Source organism: Vigna angularis, chromosome 9 (assembly GCF_016808095.1).
Source record: "Vigna angularis cultivar LongXiaoDou No.4 chromosome 9, ASM1680809v1, whole genome shotgun sequence".
In the NCBI taxonomy this organism is placed as follows: Eukaryota; Viridiplantae; Streptophyta; class Magnoliopsida; order Fabales; family Fabaceae; genus Vigna; species Vigna angularis.
Genome location: NC_068978.1, coordinates 29,122,804 through 29,138,788, shown reverse-complemented (window position 1 = coordinate 29,138,788; position 15,985 = coordinate 29,122,804). Strand labels below are relative to the sequence as shown.

Sequence of the window (15,985 nt, the reverse complement as noted above, 5' to 3'; positions counted from 1 at the left end):
AACTTAAATTTATTTAAAAATATAATAATATTTATAAGTCATATTTACATATAGTTTTATTAATTAAAATAACTTTTAATATATCTAAAGCCAATTTATATATGTGGTATATTTTTTAATTTCAATTATACATGACTCTTGTCTTGATGAAGAAAAATGTGGGTATAAATATCTAGAAAAAATGTTTTTAATCCTTTTTTAAATGTTTAGTTCATGAAGCACAACACATAGTGTATCATTCATAATCTCTTCTTGTCTCGCAACAACATATTCACATAGTAGTTCCAACTACTTCATGAATGACTAATAAGTTTGATGAGAATGTAATAATTTAGAGTTTTAACCACTTCATTTTGCTAAACTTGTTGAACTAGGTATGAAATTTGTGAAAATTGTTTATTTATTACATATAGGTGAAATAAAGAAATTTTGTAAAGTATGAAATTTGCTATTAGTTGAGAAAAAAAAATTCAAGTCAAGTATGTGAGTCAGCCCGTGGACCCATAAACCAATTCCAATGTGGGGCAAGCTAGCCTAATTTGTATATTGCAGACCAAGTATGGGTCAGTCCTAAAATGGTCAGATTAGTCTACATTGGTATCCCTAGACAACATTACTCAATTTAAAAAACAAATGGAACTTAATTAAATATAAAAAGAAATAAATATAGATACTAAATTTAATATAAGATAATGTCATTTATCACCAACACTAACATATAACACTAATATCAATACATAACACTACTATTATTAAATCACATTCACAGTGTCACATAACACAATATTGATTTGACATATGAAAAAAGATTATAAAAAACAAAAAACTACTAAAAGACACATTACATGTCTTTAACATTGTTGGTACAAGTGTAATGAAAAAACGTAATGGAATCAATTTTTTTAATTGAGAAAAAAATTAAGAGATCTACTTGAATTATAATATCCAAATTTGGGACCAAACAACTAATTTAGATAGTTCGTTGATTGATATAGGTGATGACATGAAATATATAATAGAATTATGATCTCATTATCCAATATGTTTTCATTTAAAATAAAAATCATTTGTATTTTATATTAACTACATGTTTGTTTGGAGTCTAGAGACTGTGCTGATTTTTTTTTTTATGTTGCTCTTTGCTGAATATTAAAAATTAAGTGATATTGATATATTAATTTTTCTTTTAATATATTTTAAAACATCAAAATCAATATTTATAAATATATTTTAAATGTACAGTAGAAAAACAACATAGAGAAACCAACAAAAATATCCAAATTAGTTTGTTTTATATAACTACAAATCCTCACTTTTATTGACCCATGAAAGATAACTAACTTAGATGACATGGTAATATAACAACTATATTAATCAGTTATAAAAAAACATAAATAAGAGATATTTAATTAAAAAATATAAAAAAAATTGAATACTCAATATAATATTTTAATAAGAATTTAATTGAAAATATTTAAATTTATAAATTTTTTTAAACTTAATTAAATCTATTATATATTAATAGTAAGGAAACATACCTTTCAAATGGGTATACATATATATAAAATACTCTGTTTTCAAAGACTTAAACTTGGACTCTTTCTTTTTTGTCTCTATTTTCTTTGGCTCTTTTAATATGGCTCATTATTATTCTACAGCAGGTCAATCACGGCAACTAAATAAGCACTTTTCACTAACGCGTTTTCTGTAGTCCAAGTCTGCTCTCAAGCTTAGAAACTTTTGGTTTTTTTCTCGTTTGATCATTTCCAAGATGTTGTGATGTTGTCTTAATCTTTCTGTTTTCTTCTATAATCTTCAAACCCATCATGTATATAAGTGCAAAAGTTATTGGCTTTCATTCACATCAACTAAGCAGTCGTCGTTAGATTTGTAAGTTTTTTGGGTGCCATTGTTGTTCTTCTGATTATCTTAAAAATTTTAAACTTTAAGCCTAGTAAAATTTGAATCTTTTTGTTTTCCTTCCTTCAAATTTTTGAATTCCACCCCTTTTAGTATGAAAAAAAGCCATTGAATAATGTAGAATTCCACTACTCTTAGTACGAAACATTATTCAATAATGTTTATGAAGTGTTCAAACCCCTTTAATAAGAAAAACAGTGATTATCACACTCAGAAGATAAAAAAGATAACTTTTTTTAGAGAAATCAAAACCCAACTGAAAAATTTAGAGGAACCCATAACCAAATTCACTAAAAGCATATTTCTTTTTCGTAGGGTGATTTTAAAAGCTTATGCCATTGCACACAACAATGCTGAAATTTGTTACCATTTTTGTTTCTTGTCAATGTTTCTCAGGTGATTACAGTTGGTGAAGATGGTTAAGGGTAGCCAAATTTTCAGTCTTTCTGTGACCCTTTTGTTTTTTATTTGTGGAAAGACTTATGGAACAGACACTGACATATTCTGCTTGAAAAGCATCAAAGATTCCATAAAAGACCCTTACAAGAATCTGCAATCTTGGAACTTCAGCAGCAAAACTGAAGGCTTTATCTGCAAGTTCATTGGTGTTGAATGTTGGCACCCTGATGAGAACAGGGTCTTGAATCTCAAACTTTCAGACATGAGTCTGAGAGGTCCCTTACCTCATGGCATTGGAAACTGCACAAGCTTAACAGGATTAGACCTTTCAGGAAACAATCTCAGTGGAAGCATTCCAGAAAATATTGCCACTCTTGTACCATTTATCACATCTCTTGATCTATCTTCAAATCAGTTTTCTGGGGCTATACCTTTGAGTCTTGCAAATTGCACCTACATCAACACCATTAAACTTGATCAGAATCATCTGAGTGGTCAGATTCCTCAGCAATTGGCCCTTCTGCCACGGCTCAGGAATTTTACTGTTTCCAACAATTCATTGGTGGGGCCAGTTCCAAACTTTACCAATGGTCATGTTGTGGTAAATTATTCAAACAATAAAGGGTTGTGTGGACCTTCGTTGAAGCCTTGCCCCAACAATTGAAACTCGTCATTCAAGATAAATCCATCTATATACATGTTCACAATAAACTTCTTCCAAGTTATCCAGGAATTTCTTCAAACATGTATACCTATAAGATGGGGAAATAAGAATATCCAGAAATAATGTTTTGACAACCTTTTCTTTTTTTCCACCTACTATCTAAACTCTTCTATAATATAATGTAGTTTTTGTTTCGTAAATGTAGTTGTCTGATTTTGCACTTGCTATTAACTAAAACGTTCTTTGGTTTCTTATAACATTTGTGATGGTATCTTTAAATTTTGTATTTCTTTATGTTAGCTGGTGAATATATTTAGGTGGAATTTAGTTAGAAAAAATTACATAAATATGATTTGAATCCAATTTAATTTAAAAAAGGATAACCACTTTCAATCTAAAATATTAAAGTAATAAGTTTATATATGGTATTCAATTTTATATTTTTATTCAATATAAAGACTTAGATTCTCAACAATTTTCTTTTTAGGAGAGTCTACATCCACACATTCACTCTTAAAGTGAATTGAATTATGTATGATGACCTTTATTTATATCATTGTTGTTGTAATGTTATGAATTAACGATTCTGTATAATTAATTAATGATTTTTTTAGAGATGATTTATTTGGAAGATATTACATAATTCTATGTTACCGACAACAATCTTCCTGTCGAGGACAAATCTACATTGACATATCTACTCTCAAGTGAAACATGTACCGGATGACTTTTATTTATACCCTTGTTATTGTTATAGTATTATAAATCAGTGACTCTGTATAATTAATATTATTTTTTTTTGAAGATGATTTATTTAGAAGAGATTATCTACATTGACAAAATTGTGTATAGAGCACAACCCACATGAACATTTTTAACCTAAAACTTTTAAGATAATGTGATTTTGAGTGTTCTTTTTAAGTTCTTATTTCTACCTAGTATAAGCACTTTACCTCATACCTGAGTTTCCAACCGATGTTTCATAGTGATTCAAGGAGAAGTTTCTGTCAAGAATTATTTGTCACACTAAATTACTAACTACACCCTCTGGTTTCTATTTACATATGAAGATACTTTTGTATCTGAGATTACCGAGACCAGATTTAAAGTTTCTCATTTGTAAGTTGATAACAGATCACAAAGGTTAGATTTATGATTTATGATTTGTATATTTATGTCTCTAACACTCAAGAAATTTTATACTTCGCCATTTTGATCATTTCATTTTTAGTTTCCTAGTATCAATATCTTTTATGAATAGATTCTTTCTTAATGACTTATTATTTCTTTAGTTTCGTTCAAATTTCTATATTTAGGTCAATAACTTTTTTCCAAATAGATGAAAAAAGTTTAAATAAGGCCAATATTACATTGTTGTTAATGATATGTCTGCTGAAAACAGAAAGATCATTGGCATTTGGAGATTTTGATGAAAAGTGATGGTATCGTGATCCATATCATTGACATTTAGAAATTTTGGTAAAACTATCTAAATCTTAATACCTAAACACTAAAATTCTAGTATTATATTGAAGGTTTTGTGAGTTATTCTTCTTCTTTTTAAAGTCTATTTTTTTTTTTCTTTCTTTGAGAACAACAACACACAGTTTCCACTCTGATCCCTCTAATTCTAAGCAGCTGCTCATTTTGCCAATTCCACATCTGCATGAACTTTGCAAGCACTAAACAGAATCTTCAAACAATTGCATTAAGTTCAATGTTCATGGAGGCAATAAATCAAACACTTCCCAACTCCAACACCTCCTTCAAGCCACCAAGCATATAACCACCGATCAATGCATTTTCCATTCCAACTAACATCCCTCATAGGATCCTCATACTGCATCTCAACATGCTTTTGTGTATCTTGTGATCATCACATTCTGTGGTACCAACTCTTTATTCGACATTTCATCAAACAGTTTTTGTGCAACACTAAAGTCCCTTCTTTGAGCGTACTCAGCAATGAGTGCAGACCAAGCAACCGCACCCATTTATCTGAATCATAAAAAGGTTCAGTTGCATCCTTCAAGTCTCCACATTTAGCATGAAAATCCAAAAGGGTGTTCCTCACAACCACATATTAACCACACCAAAATCTCACCCAACATGAACCACTTTGTACCCTAAAATTTCTGGGTGCAAATCTTATCTGAATGAGTTGGTTTTTATCCTCAATTCCAATATTTAAATATTTTAAATAAATTACAAATTAATCTGTTAACATAGTCATATTAGTGTTATATTACATTTTTCTATTTGATAACACTAGAGAATGTTAACAAAAACGGCATATATTGAGTCACATGATTTTTAATTTTTTTCTTAACCAGGCAATAATTGAAAAACACTAATTGACATTTTCTTAATTTTTTTAGTGATTAAAAAAATTGTAACGAATAATTTATTTATTGAATATTTTTATGAGCTTAATTTAGATATTATTATACAAATTATCACTATAAGTACACTTAATACATTTATTTATTTCACATCAAATTAATAAGTAAACACGATCAAATAATTAATAATCTCGTAGGATATTTGTATATTATATCCTCTATGAATAGCAACTAATGAAATTTCATGTATAGCTGCTGTTGCCATCAATGCTCAAACAAAAAATTGCAACAATATTACACTACTTTATTGTATAAAATTTTTGCCATCTTCTTCATTGATCTTAAACGCCATAAAATATCATGGAAAATGTTTGATAGATACTTTTGACATATTAACACCTGAAAAGCATAAAAGAGAAAAATAATAAATATATCAACCAATAAATTTATGACACATTCAATTATCTATACAAAAATTTATGACACACTTTTTTACTTTTTATTATTGCCACATGCAAAACTGTATGTAGAAAAAGGGCGAAAAATAGTATTAGATTAATTGCATTTTATAAAGTATCTTTTTAATCAGCAGAATTCTTGGCATACTGTTTTAAGAATTAAAAATAGAATTTTTATCAGAGATTATATTAAAACAAATTTAGAAACATAAACAAACATGTTCCTTCCTGCATCTTAATAAAGACATGATTTTTCAGTTGGAAATTTACCATTTTAGAACTGAAATATTAAAGAATGAAAAAATATCTGTTCTTTCTTTCCTGAGGTGTCTGAATTTTTTTCTTTCTTTTGTCCAATAATAGCAAGACCCTTAATTTTCCACAATGGGGAGTTACAGCAAGTGAGGGAAGCACTTTTCACAAGTCTTCCCGTTTGTATGGTCCAAGTCTTCACCTCTTTTGCTTGGAAATTGTTGGCTTTCCCTTCTTTGACCCGTTCCACTCTGTTTTTTCTCTCTCCCATTCACTTCCAAACTATCATCTAACACTGAAAGGTAGCTTCTTTGTCACTTTTATGTGCAAATTTTTCTGCTTTTCATTTTCTGCTGTTTACTTAGTGTGTGTGGTTTCTTGGGCAGAGTAGAGGTTCCGGAAAGGTTCTTGGGGTTTCCTGAATTGGGTTGTCAGAAAACCAAGGTGGGTATATGAGCACTTCTGCAAAATTTGTTTTTTCCCATTTCGTATGTTGAATGAACTCTCCTGGGTTTCTTCCTCTGTCAATTATTCTTGCTTTGCTAGAGTGTGAGCTTTGGTCGACGACTTGAATGTTTTTTTTTTTTTTTCTTGTTGCTATTGCTTATGTTTACTTTGGATGGTTGACTTGGTTTGTGTGCACTGCTGAAGTGTGTTCTTTTTGTTTACTTTACCGTTGGTTTTCAGTAAGTGTTCTTGAGAGGGTTGTAGTGCTACGGAGTTTATATGTGGTGCTGTGGCTTGGATTGGATAACAATCTAAGTGGCTTGTAGTCAGTTGCGGTGAGAAGTTGTGATATGTTTTTTTGGTCCTTTTCATATTTTAGGACACAACATAGATACGGTGTTACTTTTCCATCGTAATTACTGGTTTTCCCCGAAATTCTATGTTCATCTTTAGTTCAAACCTTTTATCACGTGGATTGCATTGTAAACATTCCAATTCTATGTTCATCTTTAGTTCATAAAGAACCGAATCCAGGTTTTGCCCTGTATTTTTTTTAAAAGCTTATGTTAGGCATCACTATGAATTTTGGCATCTTAGCAAAACTGACACTCAAAGTCCATCAATTATGTGCCATCAAATGAAAAACTACATACAAAGAAGAAAAACAAATACCAAAACATGGGGACCTAATCAAACCTATGCAAGAAAATATACAAAAGCAAACTCCGTCCAAAAGGGTAAAAAAAATAGGTAATTAGGGAGTTGATACATATTATGAAAAATTCCAGATTTTGTCCTTACTATTGATTTTGTTTACCTTTTGATATTTGACTGGGTTTGTGTGAGATGCTGAACTGTGTTTTCTGCATTTTTCAGGCTGTTCATGGAAGGGTAGTAGTGCTATGGGGTTTGTATGCTTTGCCGTTGCTTAGATTGTATAGCCATCTTGGTGAGGTGTCTGCATTACTTTCTCTTGGCTTGTGTTTAGGATCTTGGTGAAGATGGTGAAGATGGTGCTGCATAGCCGGATTTTCAGTTACCATGTTGTTAGTTTCTTGTTGCTGATTAGTTGTGGCATGAACTATGGAACCGATACTGATATTTTCTGCCTACAAAGTATAAAAGATGCCCTTGAGGATCCCAATAACTATTTGAAGTTTTCTTGGGATTTCAACAACAAAACTGAAGGGTTCATATGTAGGTTTATTGGGGTTGAGTGTTGGCACCCTGATGAGAACAGGGTCTTGAATCTCAAACTGTCAAATATGGGACTCAAGGGCCAGTTTCCTCGTGCCATTCAAAATTGCTCTAGCTTAACTGGGTTAGACCTTTCAATTAACAAACTCTCTGGAACCATTCCGGGAGATATATCTACTCTTGTACCATTTGTGACCTCTCTTGACCTTTCTTCAAATGAATTTTCTGGGGCGATTCCGGTGACTCTTTCAAATTGCACCTTTCTCAATAGCCTTAGACTTGATCAGAACAGACTCACTGGTCAAATTCCTCTACAATTTGGTATTCTCCCACGGCTCAAGACCTTTTCTGTGTCTAACAATCTTTTGACGGGGCAAGTTCCAAGCTTTAACTCTTCAGTTTCAGTGAATTATGCAAATAATCAAGGCCTGTGTGGAGGTAATGGATTGGGGTCTTGCCAAGCCAAGAATTCTAAGAGTAACATGGCTGTTATTGCTGGAGCTGCTGCAGGTGGGGTGACTCTTGCAGCATTAGGATTGGCTGTTGGAATGTTGTTCTTCGTGCGACGTGTTTCTGTCAAGAAGAAGGAAGAGGACCCTGAAGGAAACAAATGGGCAAGAAGTCTAAAAGGAACTAAACAAATTAAGGCAAGCTAAATTATTTGCATTGCACAGGGCATATACCATTACAGAACTATTCATTTTTCTTGTAGATACAGTTGTGTTTTGTAGCACTAGATATTTGTTTCAAATGCTTTCTGTAGGAACCGTATTGTTAAAAAAAAAAAATCCCTTTTTGGTTAAATTCTTTCAAGTTTCAAGTGAACTATTTTCTTAAAACATTATATTTCCTCAAGTACTTTGTGTATATTAGTTGGCAAAACATGTTTTGTATACTGCAGTGCCAAACAGAGAAATATATATCTTTGTTTTTTCTAAATCAAAATGATAAATGATACATTTGCTCCAGAAAATGTGGAATATACTTTCTGAAAATTTAATTGGTAAGATTTACAGAGCTCTGTTCATATGATTTACATACTATTGGAACTCTTGTGAGAATATGCCTAAGTCTAACTATACTGAATTGGATATCAGGTTTCTATGTTTGAGAAATCAATCTCAAAAATGAAGTTGATTGATCTCATGAAGGCTACTAACAACTTCAGTAATACCAATATCATTGGGTCAGGAAGAACAGGAACTGTTTACAAAGCTGTGCTTGGTGATGGAACAACACTTATGGTAAAGAGATTACAGGAATCTCAGTACACTGAAAAGGAATTCATGTCTGAGATGGGTACACTAGGGACTGTCAAACATCGCAATCTTGTTCCTCTTTTAGGCTTTTGCATGGCCAAAAAGGAGAGGCTTTTGGTCTATAAAAACATGTCAAATGGCAATCTCCATGACCAACTCCATCCTGCAGATGGTGTGAGCACCCTTGACTGGACTACAAGACTCAAAATTGCAATTGGAGCAGCCAAAGGGTTAGCATGGCTTCATCATAGCTGCAACCCCCGAATCATCCACCGAAACATAAGCTCAAAGTGCATCTTGTTGGATGCAGAATTTGAGCCAAAAATTTCTGATTTCGGCCTTGCCAGACTGATGAACCCAATTGATACTCATTTGAGTACTTTTGTAAATGGGGAGTTTGGTGATTTGGGTTATGTTGCTCCAGAGTACACAAGAACTTTGGTTGCTACACCCAAGGGGGATGTTTATAGCTTTGGGACTGTTCTTCTTGAGTTGGTGACTGGTGAAAGACCCACCAATGTGGCTAAAGCTCCAGAAACTTTTAAAGGAAATCTGGTAGAATGGATCACAGAGCTAACAAACAAAGGAAAACTCCATGATGCCATTGATGAATCATTAGTCAGCAAGGATGTTGAAAGTGAGCTTTTCCAATTTCTGAAGATTGCATGCAACTGTGTTCTGCCAACTCCAAAGGAGAGGCCAACCATGTTTGAAGTGTATCAGTTTTTAAGAGCCATTGGAGCTAGATACAATTTCACAACTGATGATGAGATATTGGTACCTACTGATAATGGTGATGCTGATAACATGGAGGAACTTATTGTAGCTCGGGAATGAAGTTATTGAAAGGTATAGTATTTGTCATTAGTATTATATTTTACGGTGTAATTATATATCTCTTACTTTGTCGTCCTAAAATAAATGTTAGTGACGTATGTAGGTCTGAGGATCTAGATTTAGTTGTGTGCTATTGATATTGAAAAATCAGTGTAAGATCATCAATCATGGTGTAGATATAGTTGAGATACTTCTTTCTAATCATTATCTTAATCTGATTTCTTTGTTTTCCCTCTACTACACTGATATGTTAGTAGCTTTTATCACACATATCAGTGTGATGGAATTTTTAACTTTACAATAACGATTCTTAGACTTGGTGCTATTTTTAGTATAGGTTATATAATCCGTTCTACCCTATAGGAGCAACACTTTCTTTACATTTATTGAGTAGATTCATATTGTGTGGTAAGAGAAGTTTAAGAAATGAAATTAATAATTCACAATGGTCCTTCTTTGAAGTGTGTTCCATAATTATGGGGACAAAATGGTCGCTAAGAAACAAAGTATTCATGTTCTATAAGGAGTCCAAATTCTTTGTTGCTAAGAAACATTATTACACCATCAAATTTTACGCATAAAAATAATGGAAAATTTATACATTTTGACTTTAGTTCATTGAATATGTTAGTCATAGATTTAATGACTGAATTAATTGTCATTAAGTTTAATTAATTTAATTTGGGTTTTAATAGAGTGGATTCAAACCAATCAATACGTCAATGTATTTTGAATATGTTTGAAATATAGACAAATTAGGAAAAATATAGCATTTTTATAATTAAAATGTGAAAATAAAATAAAAATAAACACGTAAGTGGAACTTCTGCGGGTGTACATGCGTGCAGCAAAAATCGACATCTCCAAACACAGGTTCAGTAGGCCACACGGATTCTCACGATAGCGAAACTATTTATTTTTTAAATTATTCATTTCAAAATGTTCTAATAAAATTTATCAAATAAGAGATAAATTTTCCGGAACAATTTAAACTTATTTTGAAATATTTCATAATAAAATAATGAAATTTTAATAGTTTTGGAAAGAAAATTAAAAAGAAAAATCACTTTATGATAATAAATTGTTGGGTTAAATATGTTTTTAGTCCCTAAACTATTGGCCGTTTCTGGTTTTCGTTCATCTTTCAAAATAAGGTACAATTTGGTCCTCATTCTTTTCGAAACTTTGGTTTTAGTCCTTGAAAACTAATACCGTTAAAAATGTGCTGACGTGGCTAACGGTAGACTGACACGCTATTTTTTTTTTCAAGTGTTTCTCACCATTTCTCCCTCTCTCTCTTCCTTCCATCTTCCACCCAGAATATTGTATCTTCATTTCTAGATATTGGGGGACATAGAGAACTAATTTTCTTGATTATAACCTCCAAAATTTTACTGGCCGGAAGAAAGTGTTCATGAACTCAAGCTACTGAGTACAAAAACAATGTAATAAAAGAATTTATATTATGAAAGAATTTACAAAATATGATGGGTCAAACAGCTACTGACATACAATATTTTTATAAAGCTGATATGCTTTAAACTTGCAGAAATAGGAGTGAATATTTAGATATTGCGAGATTTAAAGACCGAGTGTAAGCACCATTTTTATTGTTATATCAATGGTATATTTCACACTCAGAAAGGTATGGAGAATACTTGTTTATTTTACTGTAACGTCAGGCTTATAAATAGCCTTAAAACAGAATTTAACTACTACATAGCAGTTACACACGTAAAACATAAAATGTCACAAAAGTAGGCGAGTCTTAAGCAACTAAATAAAAGACTCGATCTCTCTAATAATGTTGGCACAAGTAATTATTTCAGTTTCTTCTGCCATTGCCAATTCAATAGCTCCTCGGCAGAATCAATTTCTTTCTCCGAAAGATCTCGCTTGGGCTGATTCCTGCCTAGTTAAAGATTCTTCTGATATTTCAGAAACTGATTGGGTCCCTTTGAAAAGTGCTTTATTAGAAATTATTAGTTCCCAATCTAAATTTTCCAGAGAAGACATAGAAATTCCTCCCCACCGTATCAGTTATGAAAGTATTTCTGTGGAACTTAATCAGCAATCTTCAACTTCTGACGGGAGAGGTTTATCTGAGTCGTCTTCGACGTATAATGTTAACTCATTAAGTATGTGATAATGCTAAATTTTACCATATTTTAAGCATCATTTTAGTAGCAAAATCAACTCCTTTCTAACTTATAACTTGCTTAATCCTCTTGTTTTGTCTTGTTTTCTATATATTTGTGTTTTTGGCTACTTTGATGTACTTTCATCAATAATCCCTTATTTTGTAGCTAAAAATGAGCTTGGAAGAGTCTCCAACAATGTATAGAGCAAACCAAAGCAAGCACATGCAAGAGGACGCTCGTCGCCAGAGAGAACGCTCGTCCTCATCCAGAAAAAGAGAAAATAGGACGCTCGTCCAGAGTGGAAGAGCGGACGCTCGTCCAAGGCAGAAGAGCGGACGCTCGTCCAGGCAGAAATGGACGCTCGTCCAAGCCAGGCAGAAGAGGACGCTCGTCCAAGCCAGGCAGGACGCTCGTCCACTAGAGAGAGAATTTGACGTTCGTCTAGTTAGCAGAAATGGACGTTCGTCCCGCTAGCAAAGAGGACGCTCGTCCTGTGGACTTACGAGAGGACACTCGTCCAGCGAGCTAATAAGAGGACGCTCGTCCAGAGAGAGCAGAGGACGCTCGTCCAGTGAGAGAAGAGGCGCTCGTCCATAGAGGTGCTCGGTGGACGTTCGTCCACTTTCAGTTTCCAGAGAGTTTCACGCCCGGGCGTGAGAAATGGGGCGCCCGGGCGACTTTCCAGAGAGTTTCGCGCCCGGGCGCGACTGACAGACGGCGCCGGGCGCGATTTTTCTGATGTGGCAGAGGTGTCTATTTAACCCTAAAATGCGAAGGGAAAAGGGTCTTTGGTTTTTTGGAGGCGCGATTTCACTCAGAGGAGAGCTTGGAGGGCTGTTAGGGTTCGTGGGAACACTCCCTTCTTCCTCTTGGGTTCTTCATCTTCTTCCATGGCCATTTTGTAAGCTTAAAGGCTCTCCATGGAAATGGAGAGCCAAACCCATCTTGTTGGGATTAGTTGTAGCCTTTGAATTCTTGTGTAATTGTTGAATGATTTGATTATATATATGCCTTTTCTATCAATTGCTAGTATTCTTGTTTCCAATCTTAAAGCTTGCATGTAATGGGGACGTTCATGACTTGATTTTGGGGTTTCATGGATTATGGGAACGTAAGATGAAATCTTGAACTGAAATAAGAGTCCTTGTGGGTCATTGATTCTAGGGATGGAAGATGATTCACATGTTGTCTTAGATCCCAGCTCTTTAATGCGGGTTTTGCTTGTTAGATTGCCAAGGAATTGGGGTTTGATAAGGAAAACCTAGGCTCTTTCACCTAAGGAATTAGGGCTAGAGTGTTTTAGTGGTTTGACTTTAGTAAATTGATAGAGAGGAGACGAAATTGGTCATACACAAGAGTGCATTGGTGAAAACTAGCCTTAACAATGTCATTTCATATCATTTCTAGTCTTTTCCATTTCCAAGTGTCTTCAATACCAAAGTCCAACATTGTAATTATGTATGAATTTATCTTTCTGCACTTGTTTTGTAAATTGATGTTATGTTATTGAGTCTATATGAGTTGTTAATCGCACAATTCTCTAGTATTACGAGTCTCTTGGGAAAACGATACCAGGTCTTACCGGTTTATTACTTGAACGATTCGGTGCACTTGCCGAAATCGAGCCCAACAAGTTTTTGGACTAACAAGTTTTTGGCGTCGCTGCCGGGGATTTGGGGATTGAACCCAAGTCCTAGCAACGGCTAACAAGTCCCGGCTAACAAGTTTTTGTGGTTCCATTGCCGAAAATACTGCTTAGAAATTTTAGCCGAATTTGGTCTTACTGGCTGCAAACCAACACCTTCTCCTTCGAACCCTACTGATAAGCTCAAGGATAATGACGGTGATCTTCTTCCAGACCCTACTCCTTATAGGAGATTAATTGGTAAGTTGCAGTATCTAACAAACACCCGACCTGATATTTTTTTTGTTGTCCAGCAAGTTAGTCAGTTCATGTTAGTCAGTTCATGTCCAAGCCCAGATCCTCTCATCTCAATGTTGATTTCAGGATCTTGAAATACCTCAAAGGTTGTCCTGGCTTAGGTCTTTTTTATCCTTCTAACAACCTCACAGACTTCAAGCTTTTTCTGATTCAGATTGGGCCACTTGTTGTAACTCTAGAAAATCCACCACTGGTTATTGTGTTTTCTATGGGAGTTGTCTTATATCTTGGAAATCAAAGAAGCAATCCACCATGTCCAAGAGCTCTATTGAAGCTGAATATAGAGCTTTAGCCTCTATTGCTTATGAATTGCAATGGTTGAAGTATGTTGCAGATGATTTATGTCTTCAAATTCCATTTCCTTTCCCTACATTTTGTGATAATCAATCTGCCATTCAACTGGCCAAGAATCCTTCCTTTCATGAACGCACCAAGCATATTGAAGTGGATTGTCACCTTATTCGTGCTAAGGTTCTTGATGGACTCATTGTTCTTTCTCATGTTCCTTCGAAGCATCAACTGGCAGATATGTTCACTAAACCAGTATATCCTTGGCCTTTCAACATTAATTTGTCCAAGATGGGTTTGCTGAACATTCACCACCCATCTTGAGGGAGGGTATAAGAAATATCATTTCTATCCATTTTTGTTATGTTTGTTATATTAGCTGGCAAGATATTTTGTTTTCAGTTAGTGAGTGGTTCTTTTTCTTCTCTTTCGTTTTGCTGAAGAAATGTTGAATATTCGGTGACTCTAGGTTGGAATAATGAAGATTAAAGTTCTTTTCATTTCACATTATCATTTCTATGTCATTATATACATTTTGAATAACATTTATTAAAAGTAATAAATTTAAAAGACCATTTTTGTGAAACACTTGATGCAGAGTGCAGAAAAAAAAAAACCCTCCGAACAATCCATAGTTTCTTCTTATATTTCTGAGTGAGAAAAGTTCTAATTATAAAATCAGTTAATTGCATTCTAATTGTAATTCAATAAATATATTTTAGAAAAATATACATTAATGAATGACAATTTAAATTTTTTGGATTGTGCTATTTAAAATTTAGAATTGTATTTTAAAAGTTATTTTTGAAAAAATAGTTTAGATCGTATAATTTAAAAACATATTCTCAACTATACAATTTTAAAATATATTTTAGATTATATAATTGGGTTTAAAAATATATTTGAGATTGTGCTGTCTAAAAATATATTTTTGACTGTGGAACTCAAAAATATATTATAAATTATACATAAAATTTAAAATATACATTATCCATTAAACAATTTATAATATACTTTTGAATTACTTAATTTAAAATATATTTTTGAGATATACAGTTTATAGTTTATTTTTAGAATTTGTAATTTATTTTTGCATTAGACTATTCCAAATGTATTTTTGAATTTAAAAGTATATTTTGAATTATATAAAGATGGTTGCACTAGGTATGTGACTATAATGGGAAGTGACGTAGGTTGGTGATTTCAGGAATGGAAGAAGGAGGATGACCAATAAAGATGGTTGCATTAGGTATGTGTTTCTCACGTGTGATGAAATTGGAAGAAGGTAATAGTAGTGGTGAATAGGCTCGAGTTTGAGATGCTAAGATTAGAGTGGAAACGTTGAAGATGGAGAGGATAAAGAGTGATGGGTTAGCATTGTGTGGCCCTGAATCCGGAAGCTCCAAAAGCTTGAGCTCGCTTTGATTCTTGATACTCGTTGTAAATAAGGAGTGGTGAAACTCGTGTGATTTTTGTTAAATATTAGTTAATCTCCTTTACAGGTCTTAAGGAAGAACTGGACGTAATCCACCTTGGAACGAACCAATATAAAAGTACATTTTTCTAAATGCTCTTTTAAACACACAAGCGTCTAACAACTATTGCAGACCGTCTAACCATTGCAAAAGTCATTAAACGTTGTTTTGCAAAAAAGTTTTAAAATACTATTCAAACCCAATTCCCCGTTCTAGTGTTCTCTTGTGTGTTAAAGAGTTCTTTATCTCATGTGGAAATTGAGAAGATACTTGAAGAGGTTAAACTCTTGTAACTTGAAAATGTTTATACTCATGTTTTCTGAAGAGGGTTAAAATCGTTATAACCTGAAAAGGTTGATACTTA

General features: G+C 33.2%; 2 protein-coding genes across 6 annotated transcripts; both read left to right on the top strand.

Moving 5' to 3' along the window:
- Window positions 1-1,740: 1,740 nt before the first annotated feature.
- Window positions 1,741-3,117, top strand: LOC108347259 (probably inactive leucine-rich repeat receptor-like protein kinase At5g48380). The gene is made up of 2 exons (XM_017586424.2): window positions 1,741-1,890; window positions 2,317-3,117. Exon 2 carries the CDS (start codon window positions 2,336-2,338, stop codon window positions 2,981-2,983), a length of 648 nt encoding a protein of 215 aa, XP_017441913.1. The 5' UTR covers window positions 1,741-1,890; window positions 2,317-2,335; the 3' UTR covers window positions 2,984-3,117.
- A 2,972-nt stretch (window positions 3,118-6,089) lies between these two features.
- Window positions 6,090-10,012, top strand: LOC108347702 (probably inactive leucine-rich repeat receptor-like protein kinase At5g48380). 5 transcript variants are annotated; one of them, XM_017587109.2, is made up of 4 exons: window positions 6,090-6,337; window positions 6,427-6,479; window positions 7,359-8,326; window positions 8,777-10,012. In XM_017587109.2, exons 3-4 carry the CDS (start codon window positions 7,484-7,486, stop codon window positions 9,773-9,775), a joined length of 1,842 nt encoding a protein of 613 aa, XP_017442598.1. In that variant the 5' UTR covers window positions 6,090-6,337; window positions 6,427-6,479; window positions 7,359-7,483; the 3' UTR covers window positions 9,776-10,012. The 5 variants fall into 5 exon arrangements, with proteins under 5 accessions (XP_017442598.1, XP_017442597.1, XP_017442600.1 ...); XM_017587108.2 differs by having other exon boundaries at window positions 6,422-6,479; XM_017587111.2 differs by lacking the exon at window positions 6,427-6,479.
- The last annotated feature ends 5,973 nt before the right edge of the window (window positions 10,013-15,985 follow it).